Genomic DNA, 17,391 nt, shown 5'->3' on the forward strand with positions numbered 1-17,391 from the left:
TCATCCTCATCATATCCCCTAGCTGTTTATTTTTATCCTGGGTTCTCTTATTGGCTCTCTTCTTTCTCTAAATAAACTTAACAGTTCTGATGGGGCTAACTATGCACAACATTTCTAGATCTATATATTTAACCTAATTTTCTTGACTGAACTTCATTCAGTACCTCTTAAGCTCGTTTTTATTGTTGTTGTTTGACTGACTTTTCTTGACTCCAGATCTCACAAGACTTACAAAGATGAGTGATTTCAGCCTTGGCATTCTATCCACTGCCACCACCTAACCCTCCCTTTTAAACTTAATGCTGTTTCTCTAAAATGGAAATCCTTTTCATTCTCCCAAATCCTCTCCTCTTCCAAACTCTATTTCTGACAAAGATACCACCATTCTTCCAGGTCTCAGGTACAACTCTTCTTCACCTCACATACCCAGTCAGTTGCCAAATCTTGCCATATCTACACAACATCTCTCACATTGGATTCATTTTTTTCTCTCCATGCACCTGCCACCTTAGTTTATAATTCCCCCTCTTACCAGACTGTAGCAACAGCCTTCAATGTTTTCCCAGCCTCAAGCACTCTGCTGCCATAGCATTTTTCTTTAAGTGCAGATCTGACCATGTGCCACCAGCCATCAATGATGACTTCCTATTGATTCTAAGATAAAAATCTAAACTTCTCAATTTTACTTTTAAAGCACTGAACACTTGGCCCCAATCTATCTTTTTAACCTCTTTGTACTCTATTCTTCTTCTCACACTCTGCAATCTAGCCAAATTGACCTCTCTGTTCCTTTCTCACAACACTTCATTTTTTATCTTCATCCCTTTGCACTAACACTCATAGTGTCCCTCTCTTCCTTTAAGACATAGCTTTGGCTTCTAAATGAAGCCTTTCCTGATTCTTCCAGATTCCCCCAGCTGCTGGTGTCCACCTTCCCATAGTTCCTTGTATTAACAACATTTGTGTACAAACATATTTATTTTTTATTTGTACTTCTTATCTCTTTCATTGAAATGTTAAGTATTAGGTGAATAGGTATCTCATTTCCGTTCCTAGTGTTGATTGGTTGAATGCTTGACATGAAAGCACTGAAGATGATTACAATTCTTGGATGTGCCTAAACAACAAATTTACAAGGAATAGAGTTTAAAAGTCTTTGTACAGAAATTTTTAATTTTCAGCTGTAATTACCATTGATTCTAGATTCCACATTAGATTTGTAGCAAACTCACATTTTTACTGTTGAAAATGAGTTACACTCTACACCACTGCTGTCTCTTAGAATTCTTGTGTCTAAGTCACTTTCAAGTCATAAGCTTCAGTGTTCATAAGGTAGTTCTTTGCTTTCTCTTATTATGATTAAAAACAATAATATCACCCTTCAAAACAGAAAATTATGAAGTTTCAGTTTTAAAGATGCTTCTTTTTTATCTCAAAAGATTCATGATTTTATCCTTTCAGCATGGTAGTCTGATATATTAGAAAGATTGGGGGCGGCTAGGTGGTGTAGTGGATAAAGCACCTGCCCTGGAGTCAGGAGTACCTGGGTTTAAATCCAGTCTCAGACATTTAATAATTACCTAGCTGTGTGGCCTTGGGCAAGCCACTTAACTCCATTTGCCTTGCAAAAACCTAAAAAAGAAAAAAAAGACTGAATCTTTTCTCTGCACCAACTACTTGTATAATCTTGGCAAGGTTAAATCCCCTCAACTGGCCTATCTTTCCTTTCACAGAATAAGAGGATTAGAGTGGGTGGACCCTATGGCCTTTCAACACTCTTTACAGGGTGGCTAACTTAATGAATTTAGAATAGACTGGTCTTTGGAGAGCAGATACATAGCCCATTGGCCATGAACCCAAGACTTTTTAGCCTGATGGGACTTTTCAGAGTCTGAACTCCACTAGCATAATCTTTATGAACCCAACATCATGTTAAGTGATTGGAGGAAGACTTTAGCAGAAAGATCTTCAAGAATTAGATTTTTATGTGAAAATATATGATCACCACCATTACTACTTCCAACAACAAAAATATTAATAATGATGAATGCCATGCATTTATATGAAGTCACTAGTTTTCTTCATGATTTCAAACCCTGTCTCAGATACTTAACTAGCTGTGTGACCCTGGTCAAGTCACTAAGCCCTGTTCATCTCAGTTCCTCATCATTGCAGAAGGAAATGATACACCATTCTGGTAGCTTTGCCAAGAATACCCAAAATGGCTCAGGAAGAGTTGGACATGACTAAAGCAACTTGCCAATAATTCATATGCTTGGAAATGATCATTTTCAAGAACATTTTAATGGAAATTATTCCTTAGCAATTTATGTTTTTCCTTTCTCTTAAGCTTTGGTCAAGTGACATAAATTAGCATAGTATCAAGGTATCAGCTGTGATGTGATGATAATGATATCGGTATGACAACATTTTTTTGTTTGTTTCTCTTTTGGTTTTTGTGGGTCAATGGGGTTAAGTGACTTGCCCAAAATCACACAACTACTAAGTATCAAGTGTCTGAGGTCAGTCTTCCTGACTCCAGGGCCAGGGCTATATCCACTGAGCCACTTAGCTGCCCTGTACTTGACTTTTCTAACATGTAACAATAAAAATATGTTCCATTCTTTAAATCCGTGCCACACAATTATCTGATTTATCCTAATAACAGCTCTATGAAATAGACTGAAGATGAGAAAAATGAAATTCATGGGTTAAAAATCTTCTCCAAGGGCTCTTGGCTAAGCCTAGACTCCAAGTATTAGGGTACATAATTCAGTGCTCTTTCAATTTTAATAAACACAATCTCTGTATTCTATTATTTCACAGAGTTATATTCATTAATACATAATTTTAAACACACTGCCAAAATAAAGTGTTCAGATCAAATAATAAAAACTAAGTAGCTAGAAGTCAGGGAAAATTTTAGAAAACAGAACTCCAAGTTGTAAACTAAATTTTAAAAAACCACTCTAAGATTTCATTGTATTTCTCATTTTCTTGTACATCAGTTTTTCCAGAGCTTATAAATACATATTTTTCAGGTTGTTTAAGTGATTTTCCTGCATGTATTATATATCAAAACAATAACTTCCCTCTGATGTTGAATATCATGAATTAATAATGATAATGTTGAACTATATTACAGAATGAAATTCGTGAGATTGAGAAACAAATAAGATCTGTCACAGCAGAGACCAAAGAAACAGAAAATCACATTTATCAACAAGAAAGTGAGATAGAAAAAAACAAGCTTCATTGTGGAAGCCTAGAGTCTCAAATCAAATCCTTACATGCAGAAAATGTAAAACTCAAATTTTCTATTGAAGCAGCACAAGAGGAGTTTGAAGAGTACCTTAGAAGAAATAATGCATATGATGAGAAAATAAGACTATATAAAGAAGGTATTGCTGAGGCACAAAATAAATGGCCGTATATGATTGAACTCCATCAGAAAAAAGAACAAGTTAAAAAATTAATGGCAAAGAAAAAAGAACTGATCCATGGTCTCCAAAATCCAGAAGGAAACATGATAAAAGAAACACAGGTTTGAAATATTCTTTTTTAGAGCTCATCCTTTTTATTATTTTATTATTATTATTATTATTATACATTAACTGGTAAGAGAGTGTTAACTCAATTAAGCAGTAGGTCTACTTGTAAAACTCTGTTTTAATTAGGTTCATACACTGCTCAGATGACTTTCATAATTCTTTTCAAATTTGTCAAGTGTTTTAAATAAGTGACAACAGTGCTGAGTATGTGAAGGCATACCCCAAAATGAAATAAAATTAGATTTATAGAAATATATAGGAAAAAATTCCTGAGAAATTAATCCATTTGTGGTTAAAAATTGTGATTCAAAGAAATGCTAAAGCACTTGGTTCCAGACTGATAGATACAAACCAACTCAAATCAATTTAACATGCCCAATACTGATATGGAAATAATATGAATTAATGATTATATGTTAAGCCATCTTCCTTTTTTTGCTGTTCTGTGAAGACTGGAAGCTACAAACTTTAGGATGTCAGTTATTTTTTAGTGCTATTGCTGGATAATAGCCACCATGACTATCACTTATCTTTGCATCTCATTTCCATTTGATTCTTGGTTGTGTTTCAAAATCTAAGGGGTTTTGACTAAGTTTCTAATTTTAGTTGCATAGAATAGCAATATGAAATGATGCTTAACAGCTTCTAGGTAATGTTTTTTAAATTACAATGATAACTGTGTTTTAGATTTTATGTACTAGTACTCAACTTCAATTTACTTATGTACTTTTGATTTTATATATAGGAAGAAATTATGACTCTAAAAGATAAAATTGTAACCGTAAAAGCATCTATCTCTATAAAAACTAATTTGCTTGAGGAAGAGAAAAAGGCACGTGAAAAACTGATAAAAGAAATAGAGGTAAGTTTTGAATTTTTGAGTTAATTTTTAAAACCCCAGTTCTATATCACATAATAATTTTAATATAGTTAATTGTCAGTTATCCATTCTAATGAAGGATAGAGGAATCCAAAAATTAAAAAAAATAAATCTAAAGTCTTTTGTTTAATTTTGAACTATGACCAGGGAATACTCCTTTTCAGAGACTCACAGAACTTCACCACAAAAAGTGTACTGGCCCTGCTCATTTTTATTATTTTTAAGCTGTGGTTCATTGATTCATACAACTACTCTGTTATCACTGAATAGTAGAAATGGAATGCAGTCTGTTAGAACTTGGAGGAGCCTTAGCATACACAATGTTATATATGGAGGAATCCTGGGACATTGTCTGATCAACCTTAGGCTAAGAAAATGCCAAAATGCAACAGCCTTGTTCAGAAACGTCTAGAGAAAAGAATTAGAATTGAGGTTATTTTTTTTTTAGGTTTTTGCAAGGCAAACAGGGTTAAATGGCTTGCCCAAGGCCACACAGCTAGATAAATATTAAGTGTCTGAGACCAGATTTGAACCCAGGTACTCCGGACTCGAGGGCCAGTGCTTTATCCACTACGCCACCTTGCCACCTTGCCACCCCCATGAGGTTATTTCTTATAGGCCTTTAGTTGAGAGTTAGAGAAGTCAATCTGTATTGTCTTATATGAAGTCCAGTCTTCTTTCTCAAATTTCTCCTGGACAGGATTCTGAATTAAGACATTGTCATACAGTATGAGATATCTCATCAGAAATAGGATTTGAATCCAGAATATGCCACTTGTTACTTTTGGTCAAGTCACTAAATCCCACTTCTGGGATTCAGTTTTCTCCACTGATAAATTACAAGATTGAATTTAGTGACCTCTAAATTTTCTTACAAACTTAAATCTGATCCTTTATGACTTTCTTCTCACATAAGTAACCCTCCAAACAAAAAAGCCTTTTGATGCCTTTCTCTTAAAAAATAAGTTCTGTTAGAACCTATTTTTATTTCCATCGATGCAACAAGACCTATTGTGAGGGTTTGTTAAGGTTTGAGGTAGAACATTAGGCCTGATAGATTCTGTAGTTGTTCAGTCATATCTGAGTCTTCCTAACTCCATTTCAGGTTTTCTTGGCAAAGGTACTAGTGTTTTGCCATTTCCTCCTCCATCTTATTTTACAGACGAAGAAACTGAGGAAACAGGACTATAAGTCACTTATCCTGGTCCATGCCTAAGCTTATCCAGCTTAGAAGGAATAAACAAAACTTGTGTTCTACTAACCCAGTTTTTGGAAAACTCAAGGACATCTCCATGCCACAAGGAGACATGATGGGCTTTAATGAAAGAATAATCATATATTGTTTTTTATAGAACACATAACACTTTAAGTAGGACTGAATTTTATAGTAGTATGTTACCACAGAGAATCTTTATTGACAATTCATTTTCAGATAGTTATAGGTGGAAATTTAGAAGAGAGAGAATAGTTTAAAAATAAAAATCTTCAATGAAACTACAAATGTGAAAATAATGCAGCTTAAAGTATTAATTTAGAAATGGATCATGGTTTCTAAAAATATTGCATCTAATTCAGAACAGTGTCAAGGTACAAACTGAATGTTACATAGTATCTATCCCATAAGTATAATTTACATTTCACTGAGAATAAAAGTAAAAATTACTTTTCTGGACAGGATTAATATTCTTAGATGTTAAGTCTTCTGTTTTTAAAGGTTCATATCTATTTCAGTGGCATTGATGTTTAGTTTTAGACACAAGGGTGTATGAATCTGAGACTTTCACTTTTTAACACTTCAACAGATAACTTCCTGCACTGAAAATTAATGAGCTGTTTCAAAGCCTTAGAACAGTCAGTTTTGTCAAGAATATCTTTTCCATTAGAATTTTACTTTTATTACTTAAATACATTTAAAAGTAGTTCTGTGTTAACTACCATAATATTAAGTTGGAAAAAATAAAACTTAAAAAAATTAGATGCCCTAAGATTAAGTTTTAAAAACAGGCTCATATTTTGTTATGAATATCATATAATAATAATAATCTTAATAGCTTGAAAACATCCTCTCCATTAATTTTTCTCTTATCTGAAGAAATTTCAGTAAAACATCAGCTAAAAAGCATTCTTGAAATAACATTTCTTGAAAGTATGTATGCTTCAAAGCTAAGATAATTGTGTACTGGCCATCATATCTTTTACTTCTTAGAAAGACACTTGATGATACTGTGGAAAGAATACTGAACTTGGAATCAAGCAACAAGCATTGATTAAGTGTCTGGAGTATTCTGGAATCAGCTAACATAAGTTTGACTCACACAACTGACAATTACCAGGTGTTTTACAATGGCTAAGTAATTTATTTTCTCTGAGCCTCTGTTTTTCACATTTATGAAATATAGTGAAAAATAACTCAAGGTTGTTGTGAGACTCAATTAAGATAATGTTCATAAAAATCTTTTTAAACCTTAAAATGCCACATTAGTGCCAACTATTATTAATTCTACTCCTTTTGCATTTCTCACTTTCATGAAATTCCTACTCAGATATCTCACTGGGGAAGTAACTCTGAGTACTTAAATCAGTTAATTGACAAACTCTTACTAAGGGCCTGTTACATCTAGAAATTGAGGTGGAGATTCTCCCAGTGGAAACCAAGGTCCAGAAGGTCTTACAAAGCCATGAAGGTTTGTTACATCATATGTCCAGTGACATAAAATGTGTCTGACATTCAAAGACAAGTAAATTGCTTAGAGAGGCTCAGGAACAAACACTTGGGCACCAGGTGATCAATATTTTTTGGCTATAATAATCCATAAAAGAATGACTCTTAAGCCTGAGAGAGAGTATGTTCTGCTCAAGTAGAGGGAGTAGCTACACAGAAGAAATTAGAGATGTGTTGAAGTACTGCCCTCCTTTATTTAGCACTTATACATTTCAGGTTTTTAATTCTTTCAGATCTTTTACAACTTTTACTTTTATGCTTTCTATATTAATATAGCTTTGATAGAACTTATTCAACTTTTCTTGCTAAATAAATTATTTTAATGTGTTTTTAATCTGGATGTATATGGAACAAGCACTTAAAAATATAGTTTCTTTTTCATACATCTTGGGAAAATGTCTTTAGATAAATCTGATTCAGACAACAAAAGAGATAGATGGCAAAATATCAAAAAATAAAAACTAAATAAAATCCAAGCACAAAAGCATCAACTTTTAGGAGGCATAAATTGTATTTGCCAAAACCATGACTTTGGGAATTAAAAGAGACTTTAAAAGAAGAAGGCAAGCAGGCATAAATTTGTGTTAAAAAGCTATGCAAAAGGATTTTTGCCTATATTATATAGAATTCTGAACTCTGCTACTTAAAAGAACTAAAGAAATTGGAGAATATTCATTAACTCTTAACTCCTAGAGTTCAAGAGAGGATATTTAGCCTACTTTGTACAACATTTATCAATTGCATTCTTGTGGAATAGGTACAAAAGTGATTAAGGATTTGGAAAATAATACTTAAAAGTATTGTACCCACAAGGAAAAAGGTATCAAGGCTTATTTAAGACTTTAAAGAATATGAGGATTTTAAGTCTATTCAGAAGGAGGAGACGTAATTTGGCATAATAGCTGGAGAACAGGTATCAACACCAAGTTCCAATGCTCACCTTTCCCATGTTGTCTGCGAGACAACATCTTCTAACTCTCAGAACTCAAATCCCTCTAAAATGGCCCCTGAAGAGGAAGCAGAACTTTTCCCTTGGAGCTCCCTATTCCATTGAAGTCACAGTAACCAAAATCAGAAAACAGAATTTGGGGCCCAAATATTTTCTACTAAAAATAGAGACAAGAGGAAATAATGATAATTTTTTTTTTAGATTAACACACACATTTCAGAAATTTTTCCATCCCAAGTCATCTTTTCACTACACTAGGGGTAGATATTTTTAATCTACATTTTAAGAAATAAATAAATTCATATTGTCTTTTTTTCCTGGAACTTGAAGAGACCTCTCACCCAACTCCTTCATTCTGCAGATGAAGAGACTGTGATAGGTCAAATGAGTTGGGACCATCAGACACAGTATTTGATCCAAGTCCTCTGATCTCTTAAGTCACAGTTTATGAGTGACAGAACTGCTAACCGCAATCCAACTTCTATCCAGCAGCTGAAGTGATTTTCCTAAAACTTGGGTCCAACCTCTATATTCACTAAACTCCATAGGCTCCTATTATCTCCAGAATTAAATACAGAATTCTCTATTTGGTTTTCACAACCCTTTATAATCAAACTCCCAAATCCCTACCTTTCTATTTTTCTTTAACTCACTCTCTCTCTCTCCCTCCCTCTCTCTCTCTCTCTCTCTCACACACACACACACACACACACACACACACACACACACACACACACACACACCCCCTCTCTCCAAAAAATTCCCACCCCTACCCAGGGCACAGAATCATATATTTCAGAGATCTGTACCTGTACTTTAAACTACACCTCCTATATCATCATTATAATCCAAGTTTTGATAGTGTGTGTATGTGCATGTTGGATTAGATCAGCTTTCAAACTCCTCACTAGCCCCATGATTCTATTCTTTTATTTGTTTAACAGTTAATGACCTTTAAATAATCAGTATTAACATCAGAGAACTTGAGTTTTTCTCTTCAATCTCTAAAAACATACTGTGATATACTTGTGTTACTTGGCATTTTATTTTAATCTCAAGTATGTGTGATATATGCATATCTCACAAAATACCCTAAAATTAATAGGCAACATGTGGAGAATAATTATTTAATATTTTAACATTTAATATTAACATTTAACATTTAATATTTTACTTGAGAGGAAAACTCCTGTTTAAAACCATTCTTTCCTTAGAAATCTGTGAAAATGAGAAACACAGATTTTAAATATTATCACTAGCTTATTTGATGTAAATTATGGGACATGAATTGTTGATTTCATCTTCTGTAAGCCTCCTGAATTCATTATAATAATAAAATAATAGATTTTTAGAACCAGTAATAACCTGAGTTTGCCACTTCCACATTTTATAGAAGCAACAGAGGCCAAGAGATATTAAGTGGCTTGCACAAAGTCATGCAGCTAATTTATCAGAGACCAAGATTAGTATGCACTTTCAGGGTAGTATTTTTATTTTTCCTACTTTACTATATCACAGTATCACCTTATCCCTTTTCAATGCATGCATGGAAAACCATACTATGCCTATTTCCATTTATCAGTTCTTTCTCTGGAAGTAAATAGAATCTTCCTTCATAGGTCCTTTGTAGTTGATTTGATTATTTAGAATTTAGCATTTAGAATAACTTAGTCATTCATAGTTACTCTCTGAACAATATTGCTGTTACTGGAGACAGCATCTTTTGGGTTCTGCTCCTTTCAGTCTTTATTATTTCATGCAAGACTTTACATATTTTTCTAAACTAAACAGCTCAACATTTCTTACAACACAATAGCATTCCATTCCCATCATATTCCATAACTTAGTTGGCCATTCTCAAATTGTTGGACATTCCCTCAATTTCCAGTTCTTTGCCACCCCAAAGAGAGCTACTCTAAATATTTTAGATTCTTTTCCTTATTCACTGATTACCTTGGGAACCAAAGAGTATACACAGTTTTATAATTCTTTGTACATAACTCCAGATTACTCCCCCCCAAAAAAATGGTTGAATCAGTTCACAGTATCAACACCAATACATTAGTTTCCCAATTTTTCTACATCCTAGCCAAAATTTGCCATTTTTGTCTTCTATCATTTTGGCCAATCTGATCACTATGTGATCATATCTTAAAGTTCTTTTAATTTAGAACATCTTCCCCATATTTTTCATATATACATATACATTCAAATACACACACACACACACACACACACACACACACATACACATAAACATATTTGATTTTTTTCATCCCAAAACTGCCTATTTTTATCTTTTGAACATTTTTCAATTGGGGAATGATTGATATTCTTATAAATTTGACACAGTTCTCAATGTATTTGAGATTTGAGAGAGCTTCATCCAAGAAACTATAATTTTTCCCTAATTTTTTGTTTTTCTTCTAATCCTGGCTATATTGGATTTATTTTTATAAAAACTTTTTTTAAATTTAATGTAATAAAAATTATTCATTTTACATCTCACAATTTTACATCTCTCTTGTTCATTCATAAAATCTTCTCATATCATAAAGCAATAGGTAACATGTTCTACATTTTTCTGCTTTACTTAAATTTTTCTTTAGGTGAGGTATATATATTTTGACCTTATCATAATAGATGGCATAAGATATTGGTCTATACCTAATTCTGCCAGACTGCTTTTCAGTTTTCCCAACAATTTTTTGCCAAATGAGAAATCTTATTCCAAAAGCCTAAATCTTTATATTTGTCAAACAGTTACTATAATCATTTACTGCTATGTATTGTATTTCTACTCTGTTCTACTGAACCATCCTTTTATTTCTTAGCTAGTATCAGATAGTTTTGATGATTTACTGCCTTATAACAGTTTGAGATCTGGTACTGCTAAGTCTCCTTTCCTTTATTTATTTTTTTCATTAATTCCTTTGATATTCTTGACCTTTTGTTTTTCCAAATGAATTTTCCTAGTTAAATTAAATAATTTTTAATAATTAATTAGGAGGGCATCAAATAGGTAGATTATGGAAACACACATATTACCTTATATATATGCATTTACAACTATCTTTATCTTAACTAGGATGATTAATTTTATTAAGTGATTATATCCAAGCAACTTATAAGGTCAAGGATATTTTATCCCTCCTAGTTTTTGGGTGAAGAATATTAATAGAGAAACAAAATAAACTGCAATGTTAATTCATGGAGTCCACAATTTATAGCATAAGCATTTTAACTGTACTGGAGATAAAATGATATGTATGAGGAATACAAGTAAACCAATCTGGCTAGACTACAGAAGGAAAGAAGGGAAGTGATGGTCCAAGCCATTTAAACACAGTTACCCTGCCTTTATTCAGAATGGCCCCCATGCTCCTAGTTTGTTTCCATGTCAACTTGATCTCTTGGAATTCCTTGTTTTCTTCAATGCTGATAGACAGACTTGCCTCTTATATAAGACTTTTCCTGATCTTCCCTCAGATACTGATCTTTTCCCCTGAATTTTCTCTTGTAATTTTGTTTTCATATTTTATATCTACATATACAATTAGTCTATCAATGCAGCAGCACTTACTGAGTACTTACTGATCCAGGAAGATCTGGACATAATGACTGGCCATGGGACTGAAGACATTTTACTAAATTCCTCCATGTTCTAATCAACTCTCTAAGAGGGTGCACAGTTGGGAGCTCCCTTTTCTGAGCAAGCTTCCTATACCAATGGAATCACAGTTACAGTTCCTCTCTCTGAACTATTAGATCCCAGGCAACACTAAGTGCTTGAGGTACAAAGGAAAGGTGAAAGTAGTCCCACCAGCAAGAAACTTCTATTTTAATGATGAAATCAACATATATATATATATATATATATATATATATATATATGTGTGTGTGTGTATATATATATATATATATATATATATATATATATATATATATATATATAATGACATACAAAATAAATACAGAGGAGACAAGAAGGGGAACCTTAGGGGGAATGGAGCAAATATCTAGCAGGACCTATAGAGGCAGTGTCACTTAAGCTAAGTCATCAAGAAGACCAGCACCTCTAAAGGTTGGAGGTAGAGGTAGGTATGGAGATGATGGGAGGCTAGGAGAACAGCCAGTGGAAAGACATGAATGCCAGAGATGGGATATTGAATGTGAGGGAAAGAAAGGGGCTGGTACAGCTAAATTACAAAGAGTGTAAGAATATTGGAAATGTGGGAAGGGGCTAGCTTGGGAAGAGCTTTTAATGTTATAGGATTTTATAATTGATCCTGATGGTAAGAGAGAGCCACTGGAGTTTACTGAGTAGGCAGGTAAACTGATCATACTTATGTTTTAGTCAAATCAATCCATTGTCAACCTGGTGCAATCTTCTCCATTTTCAAGGCTCAAATAAAATTCTGCTTCCTCTGAGATTATTTTTATAAACAGTGGAATCCAAAGAATTACTTATTGCCAGTATTGTCATGTAGTATTTAACTTTTCATGTTTTATCTTATGTCTCAACTAGAGTCTTTATGTCATATCTTTTAAATTATGTGTACAAGTATGTCATATCTTTTAAATTATGAGTTCAAGTACTTATGTCATATCTTTTAAATTCTCCAAAGCACCTAGCACTTGTACGTAAGTAGATACTCAATAAATATTTGCTAATTTGAGTTTTATTTGGTATTATTTAGTATATGTTTATTTTTATTATTATTATTATCATTATTATAAAAACCTACTAGGTCCTTGTCTTTCTGACCTATCTAGTTTTACTATTAACCTGCTAATAGAAAGGGAACAGACTGGGCATCATCCAGGTTCTTTTAAGAATATAATTATGTGAATAACTGTATAAAAGGGATATTCTTCTCTTTTAACCTATAACCTATATAGCCTATAATTAATGAATGTGCAAATACTTTGAGAGGCCGAGAAGGCTAGATAAACGTAAGCAATTTTTATTCATTGTTATCACTACCATTTTTCAAGAATCCTTCAGTCTCTGGTTTTCCTATATAAAACAAAACCATAGTCTTGAGTAGTAATAACATCTGTCATTAAAGCACTTTAATGTTTGTGGGGCAGATAGGTGACTCAATGAATAGAGCACCAGGCCTGAAGTCAGGAAGATTCATCCTCCTAAGTTCAAGTCAGGTCTCAGACATTCACTAGCTGTGTGATCCTGGGTAAGTCACTTAACTCAGTTTTTCCTAGTTTCTTCATCTGCGAAATGAGCTGGACAAAGAAATGACAAACCATTTCAGTATCTTTGCCAAGAAAATGGGGTCACAAAGAGTCAGACATAACTGAAAATGACTGAACAAATTAACATTTGAAAAATATTTTTCTAGTATTCCTTAATTCTCACAAAAGTCCTGTGAAATAAATTCTACATATGTATCCCCATTTTACAGATGAGGTTTATAGCAATTAGATGACTTATCCAAGGTCGCATAGCTAGGAAATAGTAAAGGAAGAATTTAGGCCTCAAGCTCTCCTATCCCATACTAATTTATTACTATGCTCAATTACTATGTATAATACTTCTCCAATCCTATGCTAATTTACACTTTACAACATTGCTTCCTTATTGCTGAGAGTTCTTCACTTAAGTATTTATTATTTATTTAATTATTTAATATTTATTATTTATTGCAAATCATATAAAATTGTACTCTTTGTTTCAATAGGTACAAAATAAAAGGTATGATGCCATTTTAAAGCGCCTACATTGTCAGGTGAACAAGCTCCAGGCAAAGAGAAGACAATGGCAATGGAATATTCAACAGATGGAAAAAACTGCAGAGGAACTAAGAAGATGCATAGAAATGAGAGAATAAAACAGTCCTCTGGCAAAAAGTGACAGTATATGTCATCCTTGGCATACGATAAAATAATTTAGGAAATAAGCCTTTGGATCTATGACTAACAGGGTTTCTTTCAAAGAGTCTTGCACAGTTAATAAGTTTCCTCCTTTTTATTAAAACTAGCTCTCAGTTGTTAAGGCACAACACTTGAGAACAGGGATGTGGTAGTGTGTAGAAATTTTGAGTATATAGGTGGGGAACTATCTTGATTTGTGCAGAGGAGTTCTAGAGAAAGATGTCTTATCTACAGTTGAAATATATGGATGGACTAAGTGGGAAAGAGACCTCTTAATGCAAGGAATAAACTCAGCTATTTAACTATCTGAAAATTGAGTATATTATTCTTTCTTTCCTTTTTTTGTTTCATTTTAGTACCAAAAACTGTAAAACCTTGGCAAGAAAATAATACTTCTGAATTTACAATAATTTCAATTTAATGCATAGAAAGAAAACTGCTATCTCTTTTATCTAGATATCCATTTTAGCAGTAGATGATAACAAAGATATTTGCATTAATTTCATTGTTATGGTTCAAAAAAATGTAACTTTTCTATTTTGTCCAGTAGGTGGCAATTTAGTACCATTTTAATCATTTTCTTTGTTGTAATAGAATGGAAATTGATGTGTTGGAGTTGTGGTTAAAAAATAACAAAGAGCATCAATAAAACTGTTTTTCAGTATATTTCTTGTACATTTGTTTTACAGTAGCATGCGTTTTTATTCTACCAATGTAACAATCAATTTTTAATGTCAACCAAACAAACATTGCATTCTTAAAAGGATAACAACAATTTGTTTGAATTAACCAATTTTCCTACTTTATAGAAAGGTAAATAAATATCATGGTAGTTTAAAATGAATTTTAACTTATCACTTTGAGAGGAGTGAATGAAAAGACATTTATTATATGCTAACTACATGCCAGTCACAATGCTAACTAAGCACCCTGGGATAAAAATATAAAAAAAAAATCCTTGAGGACTTTACCTTCTCATATGGGGAGATAATGCATATGAAGCAAGTGATGGCTAGGGACCAGTGAGTAGAAAATAGAATAATATACTCCTCCCCAGCCATTTGTACTGTTTCATCTCTTAAGTAAAATACATTTTAGTATTTATATATAAAACCCCTTATTTAAAGATTTCTTAGAAACAAAACAAAAACCAACATCACCATTTATGGGATTTCTTGATTTAAAACAGAAAATGTAGTAGCTATCCATTTTCTTCATCATTTATATGACTTTCATTGTTCCTGAGAGCTAATGAGATCATTTAAGACTAAATATTTCTGTTCTAATCCTATGATTAAGATGCATTGGCCTATTTCCCAAAAGAATGAAATGTAAGAGAAAAAGAGCATGTAAGTTAGGCAAGGTTAAGAAGAAAGAGTTGGGATCCTTGGTAAAAAAAAAAGAAATATGAGTTGTAGGGGAAATACAAGACAGTCAAGAAAAGAACAAAAATATATATTGTAAATGAATTTCCAAATGGCAGAAGATACCATAACTTAAAAAATTAAGAAAGCCAGAGTAATAGCAGAATAGACAGCAGGTAGATACATATAGCTTTCTATGTTTAAGTTTCTACTATCAATCTTATTTCCTCCTAATTTATATTGCAGTAGTTGCCATAAACTGTGTTTCAGTTTAGTTTTTTTCAGTAGTAGCTAAAAACTGCTTCATATCTGTCTTTTATCCAATGTTTGGCTTATAACCAATATTTAGATTTTTCCCAGACATGAAAAACTGAGCACAAATAAAAATATTGTGTTATATCTAACTACTTTGGATTTTTAATTTAAAATATTAATATATATTTTATATTTTACTATATATGCTAAATATTAATTTTAATGTTTATATAACAATTTTGAGTCAAATCATAGAATATTTAAAATAGAAGTGAATGTAATATATAACAATTATCTCACTAAACTTCAAATGTTATCAATATGGTTTTACTACCCTAAGGAGAAACTAACCTTGCCAGGCAGAAATATGAGACACCATGCTATATAGTGGGAACAGCACTAAACCCTTTTTGGCTGGGCTGTCACTTGAGTCGCACACACACAAACACACACACACACACACACACACACACACACACACACACACACACACACACACACATTCAAAACTGAGATGACCTTAGAAGATTATGAGTCAGCAGACTTGGCTTTGACACTTAGCTATTTGACCATGGACAAATCATATAGCACCTCTGAGTCTCATTTTCTTCATCTTTAAAAATGTAGGTAATACTATAGTCAACTCACAGTATTATTGTGAGAAAAGTGCTTTGTAAATCTCAAAATGCATTATAAATGCATCATTTTCAATTGTCCCTACCAGATTTAGACCCTTAGGGGGATTGAGGTCCCAGAAAAAAAATCTTCCCTACTTCATACCTCATTATGGATGTGACTCATAATCTTCTAAGGTCATCTCAGTTTTGAATGTGTGTGTGTGTGTGTGTGTGTGTGTGTGTGTGTGTGTGTGTGTGTGCGTGCCAAGTGACAGCCCAGCCAAATTCAAATAGACAGTGTCAGATTGGCAACAGAAAGATGAATTTTTCAGTCACAGCAACTCTGAAAGGTTGTCTACAAAGACAAAGGACGTTAAAGCTTGTTTAGTGAAGAGAATCCCCATAGCAATATATAGGAGGACCCCAGCCTTATACTTTCTTGGTACAAGACGGCAGAGCTGGCTTTCCCAATGACTTTTTTCCTTACTCTCTGCTCAGCACCAGCAATATAGCTCTCACCTCCAAGTGTTTTGGGGAGACAATTACCCCAGTTTTCTGTTCCCTAGACATGACTGTGCACTCATCTCCTGTGCTTCTAGAAAAAAAAATCCCTAAGCTCTAAAACTTCACCCAGCTTCATTCTCCCAGCTTTGGCAATGCCAAAGGTCCTTAACTATCTATTTGTAGTTTATTAGAACTAAAGTGTTCATTTGCTATTTAGCAGTCTTAATCCTCTCTAGCTATTCTAGTCTTCTAATCCATTCCCAAACCTACCTTATTTTGATTTGCAAGAAAATGAGTTTCCTTAAAACTGTCTCATCTACATGTTTCTTCATCCTTTTCCTTTCATAATCAAAAGAATTAAAGACCCCAAATCATAAAACTTGTTGAGTATCTTTTTGCCAATTAGATGAAGGTTACTCAGGCTTACACTTCTATATGAATTCCTCTCCTTTGAAGCTTAATGTTTATATGTAAGATACTTTGAATGACTAGTTAAAGGTATCCTTTCATCAGCCTACCAACTGCCTACAGTTACTTTTTCCCCCCTTTTTAAAGTTGCTTCAGATCTGAGACTGCTTAAACAGACAATTTTTTTGGCTTTCTGAGTATTTAAACAACAACAACAAAAAAAAGGAGGTGAGGGAGTAGGAAATATCC

At 33.1% G+C, this 17,391-nt stretch overlaps 1 protein-coding gene across 5 annotated transcripts in view; it reads left to right on the forward strand.

Moving 5' to 3' along the window:
• CCDC122 (coiled-coil domain containing 122) overlaps positions 1-14,649 on the forward strand; it is a 25,120-nt gene extending 10,471 nt beyond the window's left edge. For all 5 annotated transcript variants that reach the window (XM_074191712.1, XM_074191714.1, XM_074191713.1 and 2 more), the window contains 3 exons: positions 3,146-3,544; positions 4,297-4,413; positions 13,802-14,649. In XM_074191712.1, coding sequence (XP_074047813.1) covers positions 3,146-3,544; positions 4,297-4,413; positions 13,802-13,951 — 666 coding nt within the window. In that variant the 3' untranslated portion in view covers positions 13,952-14,649. The remainder of the gene's footprint in view (positions 1-3,145; positions 3,545-4,296; positions 4,414-13,801) is intronic.
• The last annotated feature ends 2,742 nt before the right edge of the window (positions 14,650-17,391 follow it).

This window comes from Macrotis lagotis, chromosome 6, assembly GCF_037893015.1.
Source record: "Macrotis lagotis isolate mMagLag1 chromosome 6, bilby.v1.9.chrom.fasta, whole genome shotgun sequence".
In the NCBI taxonomy this organism is placed as follows: Eukaryota; Metazoa; Chordata; class Mammalia; order Peramelemorphia; family Peramelidae; genus Macrotis; species Macrotis lagotis.